Below are 24842 nucleotides of genomic sequence, written 5' to 3' on the forward strand. Positions count from 1 at the left end.
TTCTAATGCAAAAAATTGCACTCAAAAAATTGCACTCAAACCCCATTCTGCTAAAGAAAATCCACAAACTATGCCACCCATCACCCTTATAATACAGTTTTGAAATGCCTTCATTTGCTGTTCATCCAAATTTCTAGGCCCACTCACCCCATAATGCATTCTCTATATCCAGCCTACACAGAATGTAAAAGGCTCATGGCTGTAGCCTCATACAGACAGCTCAGCAGGAAGCAAGACACACCTCAAACGACCATCATTCTTGCCAGAGCCTGCCTTACCAACCTCACACCTTAAGCAAAGGATGGTGATTCATGTTCACCAAGTTTTGCAACAAAGCACTTCAACTCCTGACGTCAAGGTGCTGCTCAGCCTTGCCTTCTGTTCAAATTAAGGCTTTCAGGAAGAGGAGCATACAACACGTGGGGCAAAGGCAGCAACAGCAACCGTGAACCTTCAGCACTAGCAAAGAGGCTGGCTAAATAGGGAAGCAGCGTTATTTTGGGATCCGCTTCAGTTCATGCATCAGCCACAACGCCACACTGAGCAATACCAAGGAACCTGATTGATGAGTGGCTGCTAAAGGAGTTGGGACATACAGGAGAAGTGTGCTGATGCCTAGGGTAACCTGCAGAGGAGCAAGAATAAAATGAAGTTTCAGACGTAAGCAAAGTTTGCTTACCAGTATACCTGAAATGTAGAAGTATGTGCAAATACATCTGCATCGTATTCTTATAGCACAGAATTGTACACAAGAAGCTTCATAAGCAATTGGTATGGGGATTTTTATATGTTCTGTCTCTCTCCCACTGTAAATAGCCTGCTACAGGATGAGGTAGCTGTCATAGTGCTTCATGATATAATGCTAATGAAACTGCACTGATGTTCCCAACTTGGCCTTCTCGGTTTAAACCCAAAGGCAGAGAAGGGCAGTGACCATAGCACTGTGCAATATTTCCACAGAAGAGCATGACTGCAGCTCTATTTCCCCCCTTTGTTCTTCAAAGCCAAATAAATAAATAAAAATTGGTCCCCACCAATTTGTTTTTAAATGCCTGAGACCAGCAACCAAGATAGCATTATCAGTGACAAGAAGGCAGGGACCTACCTGGAAGGAAGGGGAAACTTGCCATTCCATCAGAGGACACTACTAAGTGACAATTAAAAGGGTGTTTTAAAGGGCATAGTTAATACCTGGAGGTATGCCACAGCCAGTAAGGAAGCAACTGCCATCCTTGTCCTCCGTGGGAGAGGAATCTTCCTGGAAAACAGGTACAGACCTGTAATGGCTGCGACAGAGGAAACTCCCTAAAGGGAAAAGAGTAAATATCCAGTGAGGGAACCAGAGAAGCTTTGCAATGACAACAAAGGGCTTAGAAGTGGAGTTGGAAGGGATCTTAAAAAGTCATCTAGTCGAAAGGCAATGCAGAAACCTCACTACTACAGCATCCCTGACCCTCCAGCCTCTGAAAAAGAGTCCATCACTTCTAAGGCAGTCTGCTCCTCTTTCAAACAACTCATGTCATCATAATGTTCTCCTTAATGTTTAGACTAACCCCCCACCTTTTTGTAACTTGCACCCTTTAATTAGAGACAGTGGAGATGGAAACCAGTACTTTAGGCATACAAACAAGTGCTCTACTCTGAGTTAAGGGGCCTGCATTCCCACACTCCCAGTTACACTGCCACCTGGAATGAACACAAACCCAAGAACAGCAAACCAATTAAAAAAGAGGCGTTATCTAAGAGCATAAAGAGGAAGAAACATACCAGAATCCTGTGATCAAACTGCACGGTTGTGGGATTCTCAAATATGTTCTTCAACTTTGGGGAAAAGGCAAGAAGATCATCAGGGATCCAGCGTTCCCCCATCTTGGGAAATGAATTGTATACAAGACCAGCATCCAGTCCTGCCACAAATGCCCCTAGAGTTCCAGAGAAGAGAGTCTGTCACACCTGGAAGTATGAATGTAATAGAACAAGCCACCTAAAAACCATCACTGTGAGAGTTTTAGGTCCTTCCCTCAAGGCCACAACATAGTTCCCAGTGATGTTGTCTAACCATCATGAAGAGGAAGCATTTCAGTAACTTGGTATTGAAAAAGTCTAGACCCTCCCAATGGGAAATGAAGCAAGACACACACATCCATGACCATGCTGTCTATTGCTTCTCAAAAGAAAGAGATTGGTGCAAAAGTGACAGGGACTTTTACCTGAGAGGGCAGTGAGAAAGATCAGGCCTGATGTTCCATGAGCAAACCTTCTAAGGCGCAGGAGTTGACGGGTTTCTGGTAACTGTCAAAACAGGAGGAGGATCACAAGAATATGCAATGGCCTATTTATATATTCTAAAGGGAGTATGTGCAAAGGAAACTAGTGTTCCATAGGCTCAGCATATACACACATTTCCAATAAGACTCCTGACCAAAAAGGAATGTATTTATTTCACTCTCAGTGGCTAAGGCAGCAAGGACTTCTGCTCTTCTTACTCAGCTGTTATGCCACACGGTCCTTAGTGGACTTGGCTTACATCCAATTACCGGTATATCTATGAATCCAAATCTACCAAATTTTATAGAAATTACTAGGCATTCTTGGAAGCAGTCAGATAGCATCTGCATGCTTGATTTAATCCTACTGTCAAGTCACCATACCCAAGACCAGATTCACAGGCCCCAGAAACATCTACTGCCTGGATATGTAGGGCAAAAGTGTTAGGATATTTCCGTTCCACCTTAAAAGGGAGCAGGATGTTTGTATAACAGCCTGCGTAGTTTCCTGTCTCACAGGATGTTTATGTTTGTATGTTCCTTTCGTTTTCTGGCTGTTTTGCCTGAGCAGTCGGAGCAGACGGTCATGCCTTCTTTGTTCTGACCAACGCCTAATAAACTGTAAATATGCTTGTTCTGCTCTCATGCTGTGCAACTTCTGTTGTGTGAATTCTGCTGATAGAGTGTGCACAAGTCCAAGAATGTGGCTATCTTTTCTTGAGGCTTCGTGTCGCTATAATTGCTAGATACTGCGTGACTAAGGGAGGTCGATGGATCGTCCGGCACCGAGCTTGGGGGCTCAGATGGACTTTATCTCCCTGGCAGTATCCCAACAACAGGTTATGGGCCCAGATTCACGGCACTTGCAGAAGAGTAAGACAGCGACAGACTGCTGAAAGGTATGTGCTGGGAAAGTGAAAGCAGGGGCTTTTCTGTTTGCCGCGGAAGAAGTCTTTGATGTCCGGCAAAGACTAATTGGCCTGGGAGCCGAGCCAGAGGCATCGTGATTTATGAGCTGCCGAGATAAGAAGTCTTTGGAGGCATAACGGCTCACGTAAAAAGCTGGAATGGAGTTTTTCCAAGCTTCAGAGGCCACTGAGTGCCCAAAGTTAAATCGGCACAACTATCAGACCTGGGCAAAATGGTGTGAGAGTTTGCTGCGTCAGTTTGGAGTCTGGCATACTGTCTCTCAAGCCACTCCAGTTCCTCGGACAGAGAAATGGCAGGGCCAGAATTTGAAGGCCGTGGATATTATAGTTTTATCCGTCTCTCTGGAGGAAATAAAGACGCTTGCTGGAAATCTCACGGCACGTGACATGTGGGATGCTTTGAAAAAGGCCCACCAGCCAATAATCCCAGCCCAGTGTTTGAATGCATCGGAGGTCCTGGCTGTTTCCCAGAATGCTAGTGAATGCAGGGATGCTGAGGGCACCGGTTGCAAGCTGCAGGGGGAGCAGACTATAACGTCATCCCAGGCAGCATTCCAGCCTCCAGGGGGAGCCAAGGAGTCGGCAGCTGAGAGCTCTGTTTCTCGTGAGAACCAAGGTCAGAGCCTTTGCAGAGGCCGGAAGACCAGATGTAAACAGAGCAAGATGCTTGCAGGTGGCCAGGAGCGGGGGGGCAAGTTGCAAAAGCCCACGCCAGTGGAAAACAAGGCTATGTTTGCTGGCACAGCTCCACCAAAGGCTAAAGGCACGTCTGATGGCCAGGAGCAGGGGGGCAAGTTGCAAAAGCCCTCGCCAGTGGAAAACAAGGCTATGTTTGCTGGCACAGCTCCACCAAAGGCTAAAGGCACGTCTGATGGCCAGGAGCAGGGGGGCAAGTTGCAAAAGCCCTCGCCAGTGGAAAACAAGGCTATGTTTGCTGGCACAGCTTCACCAAAGGCTAAAGGCACGTCTGATGGCCAGGAGCAGGGGGGCAAGTTGCAAAAGCCCTCGCCAGTGGAAAACAAGGCAATGTTTGCTGGCACAGCTTCACCAAAGGCTAAAGGCAAGCTGCAAAAGCCCACGTCGGTGGGAAACAAGGCCAAGGCCAGGTTTGTTATTGACTCTGGGTGCTCGCACCATCTCACCAAAGACCGCCATCTGTTTATCTCCTTCACACCTCAAGATGGAGAGGTCCAGCTGGCTGATGGAAGGACTTTGCAAGCTACAGGAGTTGGGACTGTGAAACTTGAAAGTTTGCATACTACCATTAAAGATGTACTTTTTGTTCCAGGAGCTGCGGACAATTTGATTAGTGTACCACAGCTGACTGGGCGTGGTTTTGAGGTTTCCTTCAAGAGGACTGTCTGTGTCATCAGAAAAGGCAAAGAGGACATTTTGCATGCAAAGTTGATGGATGGTTTGTTCAGTCTAGCTTATGATGACAATGCTGTTATATCTAATGCTGATACTTGTTGTGTTGCACAAACTAACAAGGTTCTTCATGCAGGATGCATTCATGATGCACATCGAAGATTTTGTCACCTCTCTTGGCAAGCGCTAGCCAAGATGCCTGAGTTGGTTGAAGGTTTGAACATCAAACCTTGTAAATTTCACATGAAATGTGTATCTTGTGCAGAGAACAAGGTGAAGGTTGCTCCAAAAGGCAAGGAGTCTAGCAGGCAGGCTTCCAAACCCTACCAGCTAGTTCACGCAGACCTGGTAGGTCCTCTAGCGCCCTCTTTGGGTAGAGCAAGGTACTTCATGGTTCTAATTGATTCTTTTTCCAGGTACATTCATGTGTTTATGCTCGAGCAGAAATCGCAAGCATTTCCTAGGTTCAAGGCATTCTGTGCTTGGTTGGAGAATGCTCACGGTAAACGTATTGGTTGTCTGTTTACTGATCGAGGCGGGGAGTTCACTTCTCAGCAGTTTGAAGCTTTCCTGACTGAGAAGGGAATCCAGCATGACTTGTCAACGCCTAGGTCGCCATGGATGAATGAGCTTGCGGAGAGAGCAAATCAAACGTTGCTGCAAGGCATAAAAACCTTGTTGCATGATGCCAATCTCCCTGAGAAGTTTTGGGGGGAGGCTTTGGCAAATTTTGTTTATACTTTTAACAGGAGACTGTCATCACCTATTGGCTGCACTCCCTATGAGAAGATGTTTGGTAAGAAACCTAACACCAAGCACTTGAGAATCTTTGGTTCTGACATGTGGGTACACACCCCACAAAGCAACAAGCTTGGGAAGCGTGGGGCACATGGTTTGTTCATGGGGTACGAAAAAGGTGCATACAGGGTATGGATGACTAACTCTAAATCCATAAAGTTCACAAGGAGTGTTGAGTACAATCCTAAGTGGGGGGAAAATGTGGGAATTTTCCAGAGTTACCCAGAGGAGGATGAAGGTGATGTGAAGAAAGCAGATCATGCTGAGAAAGCTGAGGAAACTGAGGATGATGATGATGATGATGATGATGATGATCAGAGTTCGGATTCCAGTTCAGTGGGCGGCGCTGCTGCTGCTGTCAGTGACAGTGATGACACAGCAGACTACAAGAGCGCAAAGGCCTCAGTCAGACCATCTGATGAGTCTGACAATGAACTGGAAGAACCACTGTTCACCATTGGTCGCTTTTCTCCTAAGAAGGAGGAGATGAGTCCAGAAGACTTGCGTCTGGTTCGCAGGTCTGAAAGGGCGACCAAAGGCAAACCTCCAAAGAGATTTGCTGATGAGTTTGCTAAGATGGCAACTGCTGTTCTTAGTAGCTCAGAGAAGGTGTGGGAACCTTCAAGCTTCAAAGAGGTCCAGGAGTTAACCTCTAAAGATGCTGAGCCTTGGCTTAATGCCATGAAGGCTGAAGTTGATTCCTTAAACAGGAACCAGACTTGGGAACTGGTACCGGTAGTCCCAGGAATGAGACTGGTTGGCAGCAAATGGGTCTTCAAGGCCAAGACAGACCAGAATGGCAAGGTTGTCAGACACAAAGCCAGATTGGTTGCCAGAGGTTTTTCACAGGTACCAGGGCAGGATTACCACGAGACCTACTCACCCACGGTCAAATATGAGAGCATTCGGCTGATGCTCAAGATCGCTGCGGAGGAGAAACTGCATGTTTCCCATCATGACATTAATACAGCTTTTTTGTACGGGATTTTGGGGGAGGAGCTGTACATGCTTCCACCTGATGGAATGCAGATACAGAAGGGAATGGTCTGTAAACTGCGGAAATCCTTATATGGTCTCAAGCAGAGTGCCAGGTGTTGGAACACAAAACTCACTGAAACGTTGCTTTCTCTAGGTTTTCACCAGGGCAAAGCTGATCCGTGTGTGTTTGTCAAGGAGGAGGGGCAAAACAAAATGTATTGTTTATGTTTTGTTGATGATCTTCTGATGTTTTGGAAGAATCAGGCTTTTTACCAAAGCACCCTAGCTCAGCTGAAGGAGCACTTTGACATGAAGGATCTTGGTGAGGTATCCAACTATCTTTCTCTGCAGGTGGAGAGGGACCAAGCAGGTAATTTTCTGGTACACCAAACACAGAAAATTGCTGATGTGTTAACCAGGTTGAATTTGGTTGATGCAAACCCAGCAGACACACCGATGGTGACAGGTTACCAGGTAGATAGTACTGCTGAAGCGTTTTCTGACACAACGCTGTACAGATGCATTCTAGGCAAGTTGAATTTCATTGCTAGATGTTCGAGACCTGACATTGCTGTAAGCACTAACCTGCTTAGCAGACATGCTAACAATCCTACTGTTCAGGATTGGAAAGCTCTGAAGCGCATAGCCCGGTATTTGAAAGGGACTATGCACTACAGGCTGAGGTTCACCAGTCAGAAGACTGGAGGTCTTGAAATCTTTGCAGATGCAAGTTTTGGAAGTGACACCACGGATGGTACAAGCACTTCTGGAGTATGCTACATGTACAACCACTGCCTGTTTGACTGGTTGTGCAAAAAGCAGACAACAGTTAGCCTAAGTTCCTGTGAAGCAGAACTCAATGCTCTGTCATTTTCACTCATGGATTGTGAATGGTTAATGCAACTGTTTAAGGACATTGGGGTTTCTGTGAAATGTCCTATACAAGTGTATCAAGACAATAGATCTTGTTTGGCTTTGCTGAACTCGGAGAGTTGCAAGCAAAGGACCAAGTACTTGCAGATTAAGCTACATCGTGCAAGAGAGTGTATTCAGAAAGGACTCATTCAGGTGTCCTACATGCCAGGAAATGAAATTCCTGCTGATCTGTTGTCTAAGGTTGTTAACAGAGAACAACTGAAGGTTTACGCACAAAGGTTGCAATTGGGTTGAACCACAGGTACTACAGGTTACACGGAAAGGGGGAGGATGTTAGGATATTTCTGTTCCACCTTAAAAGGGAGCAGGATGTTTGTATAACAGCCTGCGTAGTTTCCTGTCTCACAGGATGTTTATGTTTGTATGTTCCTTTCGTTTTCTGGCTGTTTTGCCTGAGCAGTCGGAGCAGACGGTCATGCCTTCTTTGTTCTGACCAACGCCTAATAAACTGTAAATATGCTTGTTCTGCTCTCATGCTGTGCAACTTCTGTTGTGTGAATTCTGCTGATAGAGTGTGCACAAGTCCAAGAATGTGGCTATCTTTTCTTGAGGCTTCGTGTCGCTATAATTGCTAGATACTGCGTGACTAAGGGAGGTCGATGGATCGTCCGGCACCGAGCTTGGGGGCTCAGATGGACTTTATCTCCCTGGCAGTATCCCAACAAAAAGTGCATGGCAATATCTTCTGTGGCAGGGATGCGGCTTGCTAGAACTGGGGAAGCTGTGGCAGACTGCACTGCAAGAAACGGAATAGCTCATCCCAGGCTGAATTCTTCTCAGTCTGCATTTCTCTTGCTATGCGTTCTTAAATAACTACCCTCTTAAGAGGTCATCCTACAAGTGAACTATGAGGGTGCAGTGTTGTGTGGGCTCTCCTTTCTTCCCTTTTCGTGTGATGCTCCGAAGCAGTGGCTGTGATCACCATAAAGGGATTTGAAGGGTTGCCTGAGAATTGGCAACAGGCGCTAGTTTTGCATGTGATGCAGGAGTGTGTGCCTCCCACTGCAAGTTCATTGGTTCCCTCTATGCATGGGAGTGTCAGTGCTAACAGAGTTCTTGATTGGTAAGCTTTGGTGGTGTTTCCAGGAACGTTATCTCTTTGACATTTCCCAAGATTTGTAATTCTCCTCTTCTAGGCTGAGCACATATAGGATACAGTGGCAGTTTGGTCTGCACAGTGGCAGTGTGCCTCCCTCCAAAGGTGCAATTGGTGTACAGGCTTTCTTGGCCCAACTGGGACTCAATACATGCCCCCGGTCTGCCTCACTTTTTGCTTACCTTGTGCTGCGGCAGCAGTAATGAGAGTCCAGTCCACAGGCTGTAGCAGTAAAGAACAAGTGCAGAGCCCAGGTGTGCGGCTAGACGGTACTGACTGACCCGTGGGATATCATGAGAGTCTGGCTTTTCCTCTAATCCACTTTTTACCATATACCAGCCCAATAGGCCCTGCCAAAACAAAGAAAAAGTACCGTAGAGGCATGAAACTAAGACCACTTTTACTCCTGCCAATATCATGTACATTCTCTTCTAAGAAACTAAGATCTAACAACACTCCAAGCACCATGATCTGAAGCTTCTGCTGGGCTTCTGTGCACCAGAGACCTAAGATCACATACAAATCAGTTCCTGGAGCGTGCAAAGGATCAATGCCTTTCATGTTCTATCTCAGTTATCTTGGGCAGAGTAATTTAATGATTCATTTAACAATTTCAAGGTCCCAGTGATCTTTCCCACCTGGAAGCAGACAAGTCCACAGAGGGCAACGACACGACCCTTCAGGGACCGGTTGAGGTAACCCTTCCTCCAGAAGTAAGCTGCTGGAAGGATGTAAGCCAGTCCAACAAGCCGTCCCCACATTCGGTGTGAATACTCCATGTACCAGATGAATTTGAACTCTGTCAGCGTCATGTTGTGGTTCAGGCTGTTAAGATTCAGAGAGAAGGTTTATAAAACAACAACAAACCCTGCAGGAAGGTGTAGTTGCCCATTCCCCTCTTTCCTTGACAAGTTCTATCATGAAGTAGCATTCAATATACTCTTTTTTTCTCGTTTCCCTTTTGCTGAGATAGTAGACTAGTCTTCCCCCACCACCACCAATTTAAATTTAGTCTCTAGGAACTTTAGCTCAACCCATGCCTACATTTTAAATTCTGGGAATTGCTGGTAGTTTTGGAATTCTGCTTCCCACTCCTGCTGTGTCCGAGGAGGCTTCATCTCCCGCACGAGATGCCAGTCAACCATTGAAAGCCCAGACTCTGTCAGCCTGAAAAGGAAAGAACAGCAATGACATACCACTGAGGGAAGGTGCTATCAATGTGGGATATAATGGTGTGTGCATGTGTATCCATCTATCTAGAAAAGCAGAATGAAGACACAATGGGAAAATTTAGACACTGGGGGCAATGCAGATGCAAAGTCTGACTACACACAAAACATACCAGTCATCAATTCAATGCAAATATATATGTAATCACACCTTTTAAATTCTGAAATAGTCTAAATTAACTACCACACCTCAAAAGGTTGTTATGACAGTAAGTACAAAACATATTTCTTTGTTACCCTTTAATCCCACCTTTCTTTTACGGCCTGCATTGTTTATCTACAATGCATTTATAAAATAAGGGTAGACACAGGCATTCAAAGGGCAGAGAGATACTAGAAGTTAGTTTAGGCCCACACACTGGCATGACCAAGAGGAAGCAATGCACCTAGGAAGATCTCTGCTGGTTGCAGAAAGATACAATCTATGACAGTTGGAGAACCATAGTGTCAAGGGTAAATAAAATATAGTAAAGGCTTGAAGAGGAGGTGCTAATTTTCCTTACCTGGTGACTCCACCCAACACCACAGCTCCGGCCACAGTCCCACTGCATATTAGAAGCCAGCGCCCTACAGCCCGGTTGGTCACAGCATTGGGGACAGGTGGTACCACCACTCTGGGATGGGAAGCAACTTCTGACACTACGCAGTGTTGTGACCGTCTCTGTGGGAGCTGCCACCACCGTTGACATTGCTGAGGACAGAGAAGGTAGTAAGGAGGCTGTTTATAATTATGCCACCCCACTAAACATACATTTGCAATTCATGATATGGAAGAGAATTACTCAAGATGAATGAACTCTCTTTACTGTAAAGAGTTCACACCTGTGTTCACTACATCAGAAAGGTTGTATTCAGTGCCAGACATTATTCTACAAAATGCAAGGACAAGGATAAAGGACCAGATCATCAATAGTGCAAGCACAGAAAAACTGGACAACAGGAATTCACTGAGATGCTCAGCAAAACTTATTTTTATTTTCAATATGTTCATATGTGTCCTGCTTGTGGAATATGCAGAAGCATTTGGCTGGCCACCATTAGCAGGTTTTCATATGTTATTAAAACGCTGAAAGCATATGGAGGGGAAAGTGTTCATGTTTTTACAGGGCCTGTGTCCATGTAATAAAATGTGATGTTATATTCATAACTGTTATTTTATTTGTTTAAAACATGTATACACTACTCTTCATCTAGGTGGGACCAGAGTAGTTCATAGTATAGAACCTTTAAAAAAAAATCCTATGAAACATTATACCTCTTGTTAAAGTTATATATAAAGAGAGAGAAAGCCTGCAAGTTACACATTTAACTGGTGCACATTTAGCTATACACGCTTGGCAATTAAAAAAAATAATTAAAAAGAAACCAAGCGTCCAAGGAAAAAGACTTTGGCAATCCCAACTGCCATTGAACCTAATGTGTTTTGACTATCTGTGAATTATGATTTCGGCATGATTCCCAGAATGTAACCCACATAGGTTGAGGGCTTACTGTAGGTATACAAGTGAAATATTTTGGCAGTCGCCGAAACTCCTAGAGAAACAAGTTTTCAGTCTGCTCCCTTTAACGTGTCTGGTTGTGACAGGTGCAGACAATAGAGTCTGTAGTTTTCTTGAATATCCACCCATAATTAAGAGTTCCCCACGTGGAAATGAGGTAGCATTGATTAGCACCTCCTACAGTGCAAAGGATACATAAAGGCGGAAACTCCTGGCATTTTCCCCAGCAGCGTCTCTTAGCGAGCGTGATAGCAGGTACGCAGCCTGCTCGCAAGGCTAAGAAACGAGGAGCCGCGGGGGGGGTCGCTTCGTTTTGCAACCATCGGCCGATAGAGGCATCTTTGACCCGGTCCCCGTTGCTATGGAAACCAAGCGCCGCCCCTGGAGTACCTGGCCGGGGGATCCCGTTCCTCGTGGAGCCAGCAGCAGCCGGGACCCTCTTAGTGCCGCCCGCAAGAGCATCGCTCCTCAAGCTGTAACCCGGAAGCAACTCACTCTTGACACGGAAAGGAATCCGAGCTATTTCCGGAAACGCCGCGGCCGCGCACTCGGTGACCGCGACGCCACGTGACAGGTAGGACGGCGCCTCCTCTCGCGTGTGCGCCGCCGCCGCGCGGGAGCCGAGGCCCCAGGGGTGGGCGGGGCTTCCTCCTCAGCTCAGGGGTGGTTTGGCGCAGAACTGCCGACATCCGCCGCGCCTCCGGAGCGGCCCCGAGGCGGAATGAGGAGATGGGACCGGAAGCAGGGCCTGGCAGAAGGGTGTGAGGGTGAGTGGGCGGAGGGACGGCCGGAAGGAAGCGCCAGGGATCCCGAGGAATCCCGAGGGCGGGGCCGGGGCCGGAAATCCGGGCGGCTTCAAGGCCTCCCTTTCCCCCTACACAGATGCAAGAGGAGCCAGAAATTTTAATACTGTTGTTCTGGGGGGGGGGTGCCCTGTGCACACTCACGGCCGCTATGTGCATTCAGCAAAACCAAGTGGGATAGATTTTATTGGCATTTTTACAGATCAGGCCTTTATGTGTTTAAGGCGTAAAACGCCATTGAGCCCAAAGGGGTCCTTATTCTCAGGTGAGCGTCTGCAGGGTTGCAGCTGTAGGCCTGAGGACTGCAATCTTGCCTGCACTCAGTGGGGCTTGCTTGCTTATTTATTTTCTATATTTTTAGGGGGGGGGAGTCAAAGTGCTTTACAAGCTACATTGAAGCATCAATTAAAGCAATCCTGAATAAAACATTACGGAATAAAGTCAAATATAAAGTGTACCTTCAAAGCGACATAGTTAATAGGAAACTAAAACATTACCTTAAAAGATTTCAAAACAAAACATTACAAAAGGAGGTCAACTACAGAATGCACATTTAATGCACTATGTTACTGGCCAAAGTTCCATCTGTTGTTGGAGTTTAGTTCTGCATTTGCCTAAGGGAGACTCTGCAGGTTACAGGCTGGCCTTGCTGTCAGCTGTTCCCACACATCTCAACTTCATCTTCCTGCTGGAGAACCTGAATCCTCTGAAATATCTGGAGAAAGGTGGAAGGGAAGTCAGCCCTACTCAGTTTAGTATTCTGAAAGGAGGAAAAATCTGGATCACTAGCACAGACTTTATTCGGAATGTAGAACGCTACTTTAAAGTGAGTCAGACCATAGAGCCATCTAGTTCAGTATTGTTTGCACTGTCTTGACAGCAGTTCTCCAGGGTTTCAAATGGAACAACCTAGCCCTACTTGGACTTACTGGGAATTGAACCTGCGGCCTTCTGAATACAAGGCACTACTGCTGAGCTGTGACCCATCCTTGAATCCTCCAAATTGGAGCCCCCCCCTTTCAAACCCTTATTCCACTTTAGATTTGTGCTAATCTGCAGAAATCAGTTCAAGAGTCTCTTTTAATGATGCAGTTACATTAAGGACCACCTACTGAATAAACTTGCCAGTGTATTAATTTCTCCTGTGCCCCTGTAAGTAATGAAGCTGATGAAGAGTTGGGATAGCGGATGTTTATAATTCTCTCCATTGGAAGGTTCACCTAGTGCTGATTTTTTTTTGGTGCCAGATAAACATTTTTTAATTGCACAGGTCTTTTAAAATATTTTAGAATTTTCAGGTTTTTAGTCTACTGATTTTTGTATGTGCCACTTTCACAGTTGCTTTTTTGTTAATTATTTGGTATTCTTTGTTTATTATTTAATTTTGTATACTACTCTGGGAGACCAGGCTGAAAAGTGACTTTGTTGTTGTTGTTTAGTCGTTTAGTCGTGTCCGACTCTTCGTGACCCCATGGACCAGAGCACGCCAAGCACCTCTGTCCTCCACTACCTCCCGCAGTTTGGTCAGACTCATGTTTGTGGCTTCGAGAACACTATCCAACCATCTCATCCTCTGTCGCCCCCTTCTCCTTGTGCCCTCCATTTTTCCCAACATCAGTGTCTTCTCCAGGGAGTCTTCTCTTCTCATGAGGTGGCCAAAGTACTGGAGCCTCAGCTTCACGATCTGTCCTTCCAGTGAGCACTCAGGGCTGATTTCATTAAGAATGGATGCGTTTGATCTTCTTGCAGTCCATGGGACTCTCAAGAGTCTTCTCCAGCACCATAATTCAAAAGCATCAATTCTTCGGCGATCAGCCTTCTTTATGGTCCAGCTCTCACTTCCATACATCACTACTGGGAAAACCATGGCTTTAACTATACGGACCTTTGTTGGCAAGGTGACGTCTCTACTTCTCAAGATGCTGTCTAGGCCTGTCATTGCCCTTCTCCCAAGAAGCAGGCGTCTTTTAATTTCGTGGCTGCTGTCACCATCTGCAGTGATCATGGAGCCCAAGAAAGTAAAATCTCTCACTGCCTCCATTTCTTCCCCTTCTATTTGCCAGGAGGTGATGGGACCAGTGGCCATGATCTTCGTTTTTTTGATGTTGAGCCTCAGACCATATTTTGCGCTCTCCTCTTTCACCCTCATTAAAAGGTTCTTTAATTCCTCCTCACTTTCTGCCATCAAGGTTGTGTCATCTGCATATCTGAGGTTGTTGATATTTCTTCCGGCAATCTTAATTCCAGCTTGGGATTCATCCAGCCCAGCCTTTCGCATGATGTATTCTGCGTATAAATTAAATAAGCAGGGAGACAAAATACAGCCTTGTCGTACGCCTGAAAAGTGACTTATTTGGTAATAAATAAATAAACAAACATATAAATACATAGACAGATAGACAGATCTGTTCAGACAATGCAACACAGAGAACAAGATCCAGGGAGAGCAAGAAGGCAAGGGGATCAGGAGTTACAGCAAAAGTAGCGTTCAACTTCCCATGTGTTTTTTCTGTACCTGTTTTGAGCTGATACAAATCAAGCTTGATTTCTTCTTTAAATTCGCATGGTGATACAAGTTTTCTGTTCTTCTTGTGTGTACCCTTTAAAGCAGCTGCTGACAGGTTAAGGCTTTGTAAGGTTACTGGTGATGGGGAATCTATGAAGCTTCTATTTCTGAGAGCTGGATGTGCTTGGGTGAGCAAGATGAAAGAAGCCAGTTAAAAGACAAAACAAGCGCTGGAGCTTGAGGTGGAAGGAATCGCCTCTCAATCACTGTCTGTCACTTTTCTCTGAGACAGAGCCTGATTGCCCCATAACCTCTGGTTGTGTTTCTCTTCTAGGAATGGCCAATGGCTTTCTCATGGAAGTATGTGTTGATTCTGTGGAGTCTGCTGTGAATGCAGAGAGAGGAGGTAATCCCATAAAAAAGATGGAAGATGAAAATACTTAAGGATCATTGAGGGGTCTTTCTAGGCCAGGACACCTCTGGGTACACATGCTATATGTATTGAAAAGAGAGGCACACTTACTTCCCCAAGCAGTGTGAAACTGTTTTATGAACCCTTTTAGGCTTGAAAGGTAGGATATTAAATGTTATAAACTGGTCAATAAGTAAAGACTTCCAAAGTTCTGATCTAGGTTAGGGACACATAGATTCAGGATATGCATTTATATATTTTAATTGCCTGCAACCCAATTACTCTAGCCTTTGAGAGTAGGGCAAACTGCAAATTTAAATGAATAAATGTCAACTTGCCTTGTCTTCAGCTGCCTTAACTACTTATGTTTTCCTGCTCTGTTTTGCTGCAGTGCATTATAAAACATGGGCTGAGATACTCAAATCACCTATTAATTGATTTTCTTAGTTACTGCCTGAGTAGGGGTTGAAGTCTATGTGGATAAGCTAAATACAGGTGACCAATCTCACTCTTGGCTCGAAAATTTCCAGCACTCCTAACCACTGGTTTATTTTATTTATTACTTAAATTTGTTATTTGCTACTTACAAACAAACAGCACCCCCATACCTTAACACACCCAACATAGATACATTAAAACCAAGGGGAGGAGGGAGGGAATACTTAAAAAAAAATCCCATCCACTTCTAAATGGCTGCAGATAGTTAAAGGCCAAAGGCCTGCTTATAGAGGAAGGTTTTTGCCTAGCAGCTAAAGACATATAATGACGGAGCTGGGCGAACTTCCCTTGTTGTATTATAGCAAGGCCCACATGGTTTCTTCATAATGTAGATCTCTGTTAAAATCTTGCAAACCACTTATATTCAGAGGTTTAATGTGTGACCCTGTTGCAGGTGCTGGCCGCCTTGAACTGTGTGCCAACCTCATGGAAGGAGGAACAACACCTACTATAGGTGAGTAGGCACATACAAGCCAAGATCTAATCCACCATTTCCCTGCAAGATGTAGCAGTACTGAGCAGCCAAGCAATGTGGAGAAATGTTTGGACCTCTGCCCTCTAGGCCCTCTGCTCCTGGAACAGAAAGAAAATACCTGTTCTGCTTGCTCTTTTTGTGTTTTTCTGTGTCATCAGCACCTCCTGGTCTTTTTGCAAGACAGGCTGTTATTTAATCACCCTATTTCACCTTCCTTTCTTCAGCAGCCCCTTCTCCCAAATTCTGCAAAAAGGGTTTGACATCTGCCCTGTTTTCTTCTCCTTTGCTTCTCTTAGACCCAGTGCTGATGGTCTAGCTCTGGGATGGGGAACGTGTGGCTTTCCAGGTGTTGTTGGACTCCAACTCGCCTCAGCCTAAACGGTCAGTGGTCAGTTGATTGGAGTTGTAGTTCACCAACATCTGGAAGGCATCTTGTTGGCTACTCCAGACATAGGCAGAACTGACCTAGATGGCTCAGTGTTCTCCCTTTGTATAAGGCATCTTGCTATGTTCCTAAGTTCCTCCGTACCATGTTCTAGGTTTCACTTCTTGTCCATCTCATAGAACAATCCAGTACATAACTGGCACCATGTCCCAAACATGTTTGTCTGCAGGCCTTTTGCAAGTGGTGAAGCAGTGTACAAGGGTGCCTGTATTTGTGATGATCCGCCCCCGTGGGGGGGATTTCCTCTATTCTGACCGAGAAGTGGAGGTGATGAAGGCAGACATCCGACTTGCCAAGCAACATGGGGCTGATGGGTTGGTGTTTGGAGCCTTGACTGAGGATGGACGTGTGGATACAGAGCTCTGCACAGCACTGCTGGGTGAGCAGGCTTTACTTTTCATAGGGCTTATTTGGTGCTTGAGTAGTGATTGTTGTACAGTGCCACCAGCTAATAATTCCTTGGTTCAAATTAAGAAATATTTCCTACAGGCAAGAGGCAAGATCCATGAGATACTAGTGCCTGCCTCACTATATTGAGCTATTCATTCATTCATTTACAGTATAAGAGAACATCTAATCCACCCTTCATCATGTGAAGGGTGGGTTACAGTGGAATAAAAACAATGCAGCACTATTTATAAAAACATATATAAATGGAGCTTGTTGGGGGGAAATGGCCATGGTGCTACAGTCTCTTCAGTTGCAGAAGTGATGGAACTTTTGACTTCCCACTCCTAAAAAAGAGGCTGGGGAAATATTAAAGTTTCACCTGACGCCAAAATGACAACAGCGCTTTAGCACCAGTCGTGCTCCTAGGGCTGGTATCCTCCAAGCTGGTATCCTCCAGATGTTTGGGGCTATAACTCCCATTAGCCCCAGCTAATTTGACAAAGGCTGCTCTAGAGGGAGGACATTCCATAGGTCATTCCATAAATGAATGAATTATTCAGATAAAGCAGGAGCCAAATGCTGTAATGGTTGGGATGAATGACCTTTTTTGTAAGAAGGGGCACTGTGCAGATCTGATGGAGAGAGTGATAGGTAGCCATAAATTCTGCACAGAAGGAAGAATTATCCAGAAGAATAGGAAACTTTATTGAAAGAATAATTGTATGGTTTTTCTGGACCCTCAAAAATGCAAAGAAAATAATTACTAGCTATTTTCTCTATTTAACTGAAACTGACAGTATATCTTCTGAAGAAGAATTAGTCTTGCTAGGAGGAGTCTGTCCTCCCCCTGCATGCCCCCCCAAAATTGGCTCTAGCTAGGTGAAGCCTGTCCTCTTCCTACATATCCCCCCCCCCGGAACAGCACACAGGAGGAGGAAAGGTGGGGAAAGTTCTGTGAGGCAAGCTGAAATACAGCAGCTAAACTATTTTAACCAGAAGCCAATATCCATTCACTCCATGGTTGATTATTCCACAGGCTACCTAGGGAGACAAGTGGATACATCTTCAGTCTACTCCAGGATTACTTTTTAAAATAAGTGCATAAGCCCAACATGTGTGAGGGGTTTGATACACAAAATGTGAAAAGAAATGCCATTCAAAGAGCTAGCTAGTGGGCAGTCTTAGTGGAAATGAGAAAGGTTGATGAATCCATATTGCAGAAATGGTGTCAGATGACTACAGCCACCTTGGCTGAACCATCTGGAGAAGTTTCCTTTCTTTCCAGGGCCAGTAGCAGAAGCATTGCCTTCACAAAGACAGCCCCTAAGCAAAGGTATACTAACCATCCGGGATCTGTTCTTTTTGCAGCTGCTTCCCGCCCTCTGCCAGTCACCTTCCACAGAGGTGAGTTTCTGCTTGCTGGTTTCCCACAGGCATCTGGTTGGCCACTGTGAGAACATGATGCTGGACTGGATAGGCCATTGGACAGATCCAGCAGACTCTTCTTACAGAGCTTGGAGTGGGGAATGAAAGCCGGACTGCCTACTTGCAGGACGTAGGCTCAGGCACAATGGCCTTACCTTGGTGGGGTGGGGGGACTATGAGAATGTACTCTGGGAATTGCGCATATTAGGACTGTCTTACCAGGGATTTGGGACTAGGCTAAAGCCTGGAATATGTCAGTAGATTTGCCTTCCAGAAGATTTGGCAGTAAAGACTGACATGCTCCATTTTTCTCAGCAGCTTTTGACATGGTCTATGACCCTTTGGCAGCCTTGGAAACGCTAATATCGATGGGCTTTGAACGGGTCCTGACTAGTGGCTGTGACAGCTCTGTTCTAGAGGGGCTGCCCTTGATAAAACGACTGACAGAACAGGTGAGGTGTCATCTCTACCAAATTTGTAACTCTGATACACTTTTCTTGCCTACTTAAGAGTGGGCTATCCAAGGAACTGGACAGAGTGTGGTGGGGACAGAGAAATGCCAGCTAGCAGTCTTTCATGGTCTTCAGATGGGTGAGGGTTTTTCAACAATTAAGGGTAAAAACTGGCCTGCCCACTGAATATACAAAAACTGTGCCTTGCACATTCTGATACAATAGTTTCTTTCAGTATTGCATGAATTCCCATAGGCTACTGCAATAAATTAGCTCCCCCCTTCTCTGTTAAGTACACAATATGTGCATGGCACACCCATATCTCACACCTGTCCAGCAGAATTCACAACAGACAAAAAAGTCAACGAAGGAGTCACTCAGTTATTTTAAAGTTGCTTCCAGTCTCTAACACTGGGGTGAAGTTGAAGCAGTCCTGCTGATACTGATATGACAGAATATAGTTTCTGAAGTTCAACAGTCCCAGGATGGAGGTGAAACTTGGTAGATCCTCAGTTGTTTGACTTTGCAGAGGTGAAATATACACAATGATAGACAAGTGTGGGAGCATACTTTCCTAGAGGAGCATGTAAGAAACTCAACGTGACAGTATTACTTGGAGCAAACCCTTTGAAAAGCAGCATAAAAAAAATGAAATTAAATATTGCAAATAAATACATTCTACATCTTCCTTAACAGAATATTTGTGCTACCCATTTGGTGTGTTTTCTCCTATAAGCAAGACCACTAAACCCATTTTCTCTTCCTTTTCAGGCTAAGGGCAGGATTGTTGTAGTGCCAGGTAAGACTCTGCAGTGAGTACCACTTGTTGGCATAGATCAGAACTCTAGCACCAACCAAGCATGTTGTTAGGCAGCCCCACTTGCCCAAGTGGCAAGAAGTTCAGGAACAGAGCTTTAGGGTGCAATTCCCTTTGGATGAGTGTGCACGAAAGACTTAATCTTCATAATATTTACTTATTTGCAGATATAAAAATAGACAGAGCGTAGTAGAAATAGATGGATGTCACAACTGCTTGAAACTGCATTAGGTTAAAGGATTAGTGTGGACACCCACACACAACCCCTACCTGCTTAACTTGCTGCTGTAGACTCTTTGCCTCTGTCAATCCAAATTCAATTTGCTTCTAGCTATCTGTCCCTTCCTTAAACTCTTATAGGTATGGCATTATGAAGGCAAAGATTTCCAGGCATCAAGGAACATTAACTAATGTTCCCTTATCGTGTTCCTGAGTGATCACTAACTGTCAGGCAAAACAAAAGCAGTGGGCCATTTGCTAATCAGCAGCTAAACTGATAAGATAATACCTGATGAGCATCTGCTCCCTTCCAGAGGCATATTTAGGAGCTCTGCCTGCTTCAGAGCTGTGAGTGCAGCCTGCATTGACCCTAAAGATTAGCCCCTGGTTCAGAGCAAAGGGATTTCCCCCATCTATTTAATGACCCAGAATGTAGCTCTGTCTATTCCTGCTTAACTTCATGTTTGTGACTGAGTGATGGGTTCTCTCCACCAGGGGGAGGCATAACCGAGAGAAACCTGCAGAGAATCTTAGAAGGCTCTGGCGCCTCTGAGTTTCACTGCTCGGCGCGCTCACTCAAAGACTCAGGAATGAAGTTCAGGTAACTGAGCAAGTTTCTATCCTGACTTACTGAGGGGCCCAAGCCTTGCTTCCATCTCCCAATGCAGCTCCACCGTTTGGGGTAGTAACTTGACTAAGAACATCTGGGGCACTGGAACCTGACAGGTGCATTTAGCTGGGAGCAAGGCATTGTTGCATTAGGGATGGACTTGTGTCTGTAGTTCATAGTTGCATATGCAATGGGTTAAGGTAGCACCCAAAAGGCAACATGACAGCAGATTATGGCCCAGTGGGTAGGACTTAGGATGGTTCTTTTTCCGGCTCTTCTAGGTCCAGGTTCCAGACAGTAACCAAAGACTTGTTGGTATTCTTTTAGAAACCCTTACATTACCATGGGGGCCTACCTCTCCACACCTGAATATTCCATCAAGGTGGCCGATGTGGCTAAAGTGAGGACCCTGAATGCAATTGCAAAGAATATCCTGTAGAACAAGCTACTGTGGGCCAGGAAGACCCAGAGCCCTGTGACCTGCGCAATCCATAGACTTAGACATTTCAACCGCATCCTTGCCAGCGCTTAAAGGACATGGGTCAATCAAATGAAGAAGCCTCTGCTTGTTTTTCTCCTATTCCCACTTGCTCCACAGCGTTTTTTCCTCAGATGTCGTAATGCCGTTTTGTCTGTGGGGAGCAAATGATGGGGAGGGGCTTAATTAAAGGGGTACTCGCCATCGGGCAACACTCTCCCTGTTAAGGTCTCTTCTCAAATAAACCCTGAAGCCACTCCGTATCACTGTGGCTTTTCTTCCTGTAGAGGCCATGGCAAGACTTTGAACTGCTCCCAAAGGAAATGGGCCAGGGTGGGGGGGAAGAGCACATTGGGTGTTGCAGGCTTCCTTCATCCCACCTCAGTTTGATTGGAGTGGAAGACTACTTCTTTGAAGTACATAGAGGAAAGTGGTAAAGCAATATTGCAATTGCAGGAGGAGGAATCTCTCTGAGAGGGTTAGAGAGCAATCACAAGGTGACCAAGCACTGCAATTCCGTACACCTGACAGCAAAATTTCATTGTTGTCTGGTTCTGGATTTTGTCCTACAGAAGTCATTAGAGAGGGTGAAGTTTCTATGTAATTTATATAAAAAAATTATATACCACTATTCATAAAAATGCCAAAGTAGTTTGCAACAATTATACATAAAACCACACAACAAAAACCATATTGAAAAGTTAAAATCAGAAATGAGGTAGCTTTTACAGAAAGATGTATTCTTGATTTCCTGCATGAACCAGTTAATCCTTATTGGCAGAACATTCCACATTGCTGGACTGATGATGCTAAAGGCTTGGATGCTTATTGTCAGATCTCCACCAATTTGGGGAATGACCAACGACGCTCCTGCAAATGATCTTAGTGACTGAGCTGGGATATAAGGGTTCAGGCGGAACGAGGCCAAGGGAAGCCCCACACAGAGCACATTGCAGTAATCCAACCTCACGTTTATCAACACATGGACTGCAGTGGCCAGGCTGCAAGGTTGCCCTAAGGGCTTCATTTTCTTGCCCTTATGGCATTTGCCTCCATTTGCATAGCTTCATGACAAGCAGGGCAGCTCCTCAGGTAAGTTAACCTTCCAGAATAATCAGTATCTTGAGGAGGAGCAGAAGTTCAGAGAAGTTCAGAAAACGTTTGAGGTTTTATCTGACTCTGGTAAGGGGAGTTTAGAGATTCATAGATTGTGTAAGAGATAGTCATGTGGTTTCTGCTGCTAAAGGCCATTGTGGATCTCACACAATGACTCACAAGTAAAGCTAAGCCAAATCATGACTTGCCACAAATTCTCTGGCATACAGAAGAGGAGAGATTGTGATTGCTCCTCTGGGCCTGCCGCTTCAAGCTAAGCCTGGCCCATGTCTGAAGCAAGACAAACCATGGTCTTGGGCTTACTTTACAACAGCAGGACTAGAGAAGGAGCAAAGCAGATGTGAATTTTGAGAACCTGTGTGTCTGGACTATGGAATTCAACTCTGTGTGTCTGATCTATGAAATTCAACTCTGCCCCCCTCCACCTTTACAAATAAAAGTACTCTGAGAAAGGGGAACACCGTTGCAACAGCCTGCCATTAACACCAATTTGTAGGAAAGGAATTATTTCACCCTGTGGTAGAACCACACATTGGCCCTTCCCTGTGTCTCAGCTTAAGGCAGAATTGGGAGTTAGAAAGTTGTCCATTATGGAAAGGTGGTCTTCACTTCCCATTTCCTAAGGTTGTGTTGTGTGCTCCTGAATTTTAACAGACTGCTGCCATACAGATAGGGACACTGTTTATAATATGATGAGATTTGATTAACTATCTAATAATTAACCACAAGGGATTTAAATTGCTTGTTCCGTGGACATTGGACCCTTTAGTCAGGACTATGAATCACAGTCGGTTCTGGGTTTATTGATTGTATAAAGAATGAGACAGCAGAATCTCTCTTTGCTTTTTTCAGTTCGTTTCAGGAGCACTTTGGGCAAGGGGGGGGAGACACAAAATGAGGTCAGTATTACTGCTGGTGGTTTTTGTCTTTTATCCCGAGTAGTATTTTCATAGTTCCCGGCCCCCCACCCCCCTCCAACCTGGTTTGCTCACTCTCAGACCACTTTTTGTGATTCAGTACTTCCCAGTTGAGATCTATGGATCCCCCAGTGCAGTACCAATCTGATGGGACACTAGAACACTCCGTGACACTTGATTGGCTGTGTAGGATTACACAATGGGGATACCTAGCTGCTGGAATGGGGAAGACTCTGCTGCATACTTTCAGAAACCCCTTGCCCACAGAAATCATGATGCAGAAGAACAATGGGGCAGAATCAGACCGAGACAGTCCTGGAAATCTGCGGAGGTGGAGAGTAGCATAGGAAATTCCCTAGTGTGGAAAAGGGGTCATGGTTGTCTTCCCACACTTTTCCCCCAGGCATTATTCAACTTTATCATCCCTGGGGAGTGGGTCTTAGACTAGTGGTGAGTCAACTTGAGGGATCTCATCCAAGACTTCCGGGTTGGCGCCATCGCCGAATGGCGGACTCCCTCCGAGCTCCGGAGGGAGCCTGCTCGGCAGGGGCTGGGTCCTACCGCATCGGCGACGCGGGGACCCTTAAAAACCACGGCCACGGAGGCCGTGGACATGGAGACTCGGCTGGCACTGCTAGCGCCCTCCCGACTCGTGAAGGAGCCTTTTTAAAGGCTACGGATCGGGTGCCGGGGAGAAGCGTGGTGCTTTGAGTCCTCTGCTATCCCTGCCGAGCGAAGCCGCATGCCATCCGGCGGAGAGCGCTGACTTCTTCCATTGAGAATTCGGATTTGTAACAACAACCCGTGAGTAATTTGGAAACCGGGTTTAAAAGGAGAAAAAAAGAATTTTTTTTTCGGATTTGATACGAGCGGGGGGGGGATCCAAAAAGGAAGTCAGTCCCCCTCCCTACTGTAAACCTTCCAAAACAAGGACTGGGAAACCAAGGTCCAAAAAGAATTGAATTGCTGATAAGAACTAAGAATTCCACGATGGGAAACTACAAGAACTGTGCTGGAGGAAGAATTGAGGGAGAAGGAAAACGTAAACCCCCCCCTGGGAACCGGGGTGATTGAGGAGAGAGCCTGGCGAAAAGCGAAGGAGATTTTGACAGCTGTCAAAGTAGCTGTCAAAGTCCGAAATTTAAAGAGGACTTGATTATGAGGACTTTGCTGGTTAATTTTGCTACAATTTGTTACAATTTGTCAAAACTTGGATATAAAATGGCGAAAACATGGATAACAATCGGACTTTTGGACTAGAGAAAACAAAGTTACAACAATCCCCCTAGAGGAGTTTCGGGACATTACAAAGAAGGTCGTAAGTGGAAAAATACCATTGGAATTCTACAGGACTGGTTATCTTCTGGGAAAGCTGCGAAACGGAAACAATATTGTGTCTACAGGGTGTTTAGCTAAACAATAGAATTTTCTATTGAAGAAAGGAAGGGACTGAACGTATGTTTTTGTTCCTGAATAACAATAATCCCTGCAGACCTACTAAACTTCTGAATTAGAACGTTTTGGCAGCGGAACAAGAGGAAACTGGACTACAACTTGGAAAGAACAATGGGGGGAGCTTTATTAAAGATTGGAAATTAAATGGTTTAAAAATAACTTTAAAAATAATTATAAAAAGAAAAAAGCCAGCAAGGAATCGGGGGGAAAATGTGATTTATGGACTTTTAAGAATTCCAGGCAGACAATATGGATTAGTGGTCAGGGGGAAATTAAACCGGGGACGGGGGGGGGAGAACTAGAATCCAAAGGCTTGTCAACTATTTTTTGAATTGGCTTTTTTTCATTTACTATACTTTTTATTTCTTGTTTCTTATTTCTTTATTGTGTGAGGTGTCTTTATCACTAAAAAAAAGGGGAAATTGTGGAATGGAAAGGGGGTGGGCCCTGGGGAGAGAACTCTTGTCTTTTATTAAGGGTACTGGTGAGGACTGAATAATTTTAAATTTAAATTTGAATAATGGTTTAAACAAATTAAGTTTTAATTAGAACTGAGAACTTGTGGAGCCAACAATATGATAGGGGAATATGGTAGGGGTGGGGGAAGGAGGGAGTCCCGGAAAGAGGGTGTTTGAAAAGAAGGCTTTGAATGTATTCTATTCTTTTTCTTTCTGTATCTCTGAAAATCTTAATAAATATTATTTAAAAAAAAAAAAAACAAGAC

General features: G+C 45.1%; 2 protein-coding genes across 3 annotated transcripts; one reads left to right on the plus strand and one right to left on the minus strand.

The window, feature by feature from the left end:
- Positions 1-28: 28 nt before the first annotated feature.
- On the minus strand, positions 29-11872 carry LOC128414367 (cytochrome c oxidase assembly protein COX15 homolog). Its single transcript, XM_053389551.1, has 9 exons — positions 11491-11872; positions 10105-10292; positions 9417-9539; positions 9011-9197; positions 8555-8722; positions 2211-2292; positions 1768-1922; positions 1192-1305; positions 29-625 (listed from the first exon to the last, which is right to left on the minus strand). The coding sequence occupies exons 1-9, from the start codon at positions 11560-11562 to the stop codon at positions 494-496; spliced, it is 1221 nt and encodes a 406-aa protein (XP_053245526.1). The 5' UTR covers positions 11563-11872; the 3' UTR covers positions 29-493.
- Positions 11873-11934: 62 nt separating this feature from the next.
- Positions 11935-20893, plus strand: CUTC (cutC copper transporter). 2 transcript variants are annotated; one of them, XM_053389553.1, is made up of 9 exons: positions 11935-12168; positions 14744-14815; positions 15714-15773; positions 16409-16618; positions 17998-18033; positions 18370-18506; positions 19278-19305; positions 20038-20143; positions 20480-20893. In XM_053389553.1, the coding sequence occupies exons 1-9, from the start codon at positions 12117-12119 to the stop codon at positions 20589-20591; spliced, it is 813 nt and encodes a 270-aa protein (XP_053245528.1). In that variant the 5' UTR covers positions 11935-12116; the 3' UTR covers positions 20592-20893. The 2 variants fall into 2 exon arrangements, with proteins under 2 accessions (XP_053245528.1, XP_053245529.1); XM_053389554.1 differs by having other exon boundaries at positions 11939-12168; positions 18373-18506.
- The last annotated feature ends 3949 nt before the right edge of the window (positions 20894-24842 follow it).

The sequence above is a fragment of the Podarcis raffonei genome, chromosome 5 (genome assembly GCF_027172205.1).
Source record: "Podarcis raffonei isolate rPodRaf1 chromosome 5, rPodRaf1.pri, whole genome shotgun sequence".
Classification (NCBI taxonomy): Eukaryota; Metazoa; Chordata; class Lepidosauria; order Squamata; family Lacertidae; genus Podarcis; species Podarcis raffonei.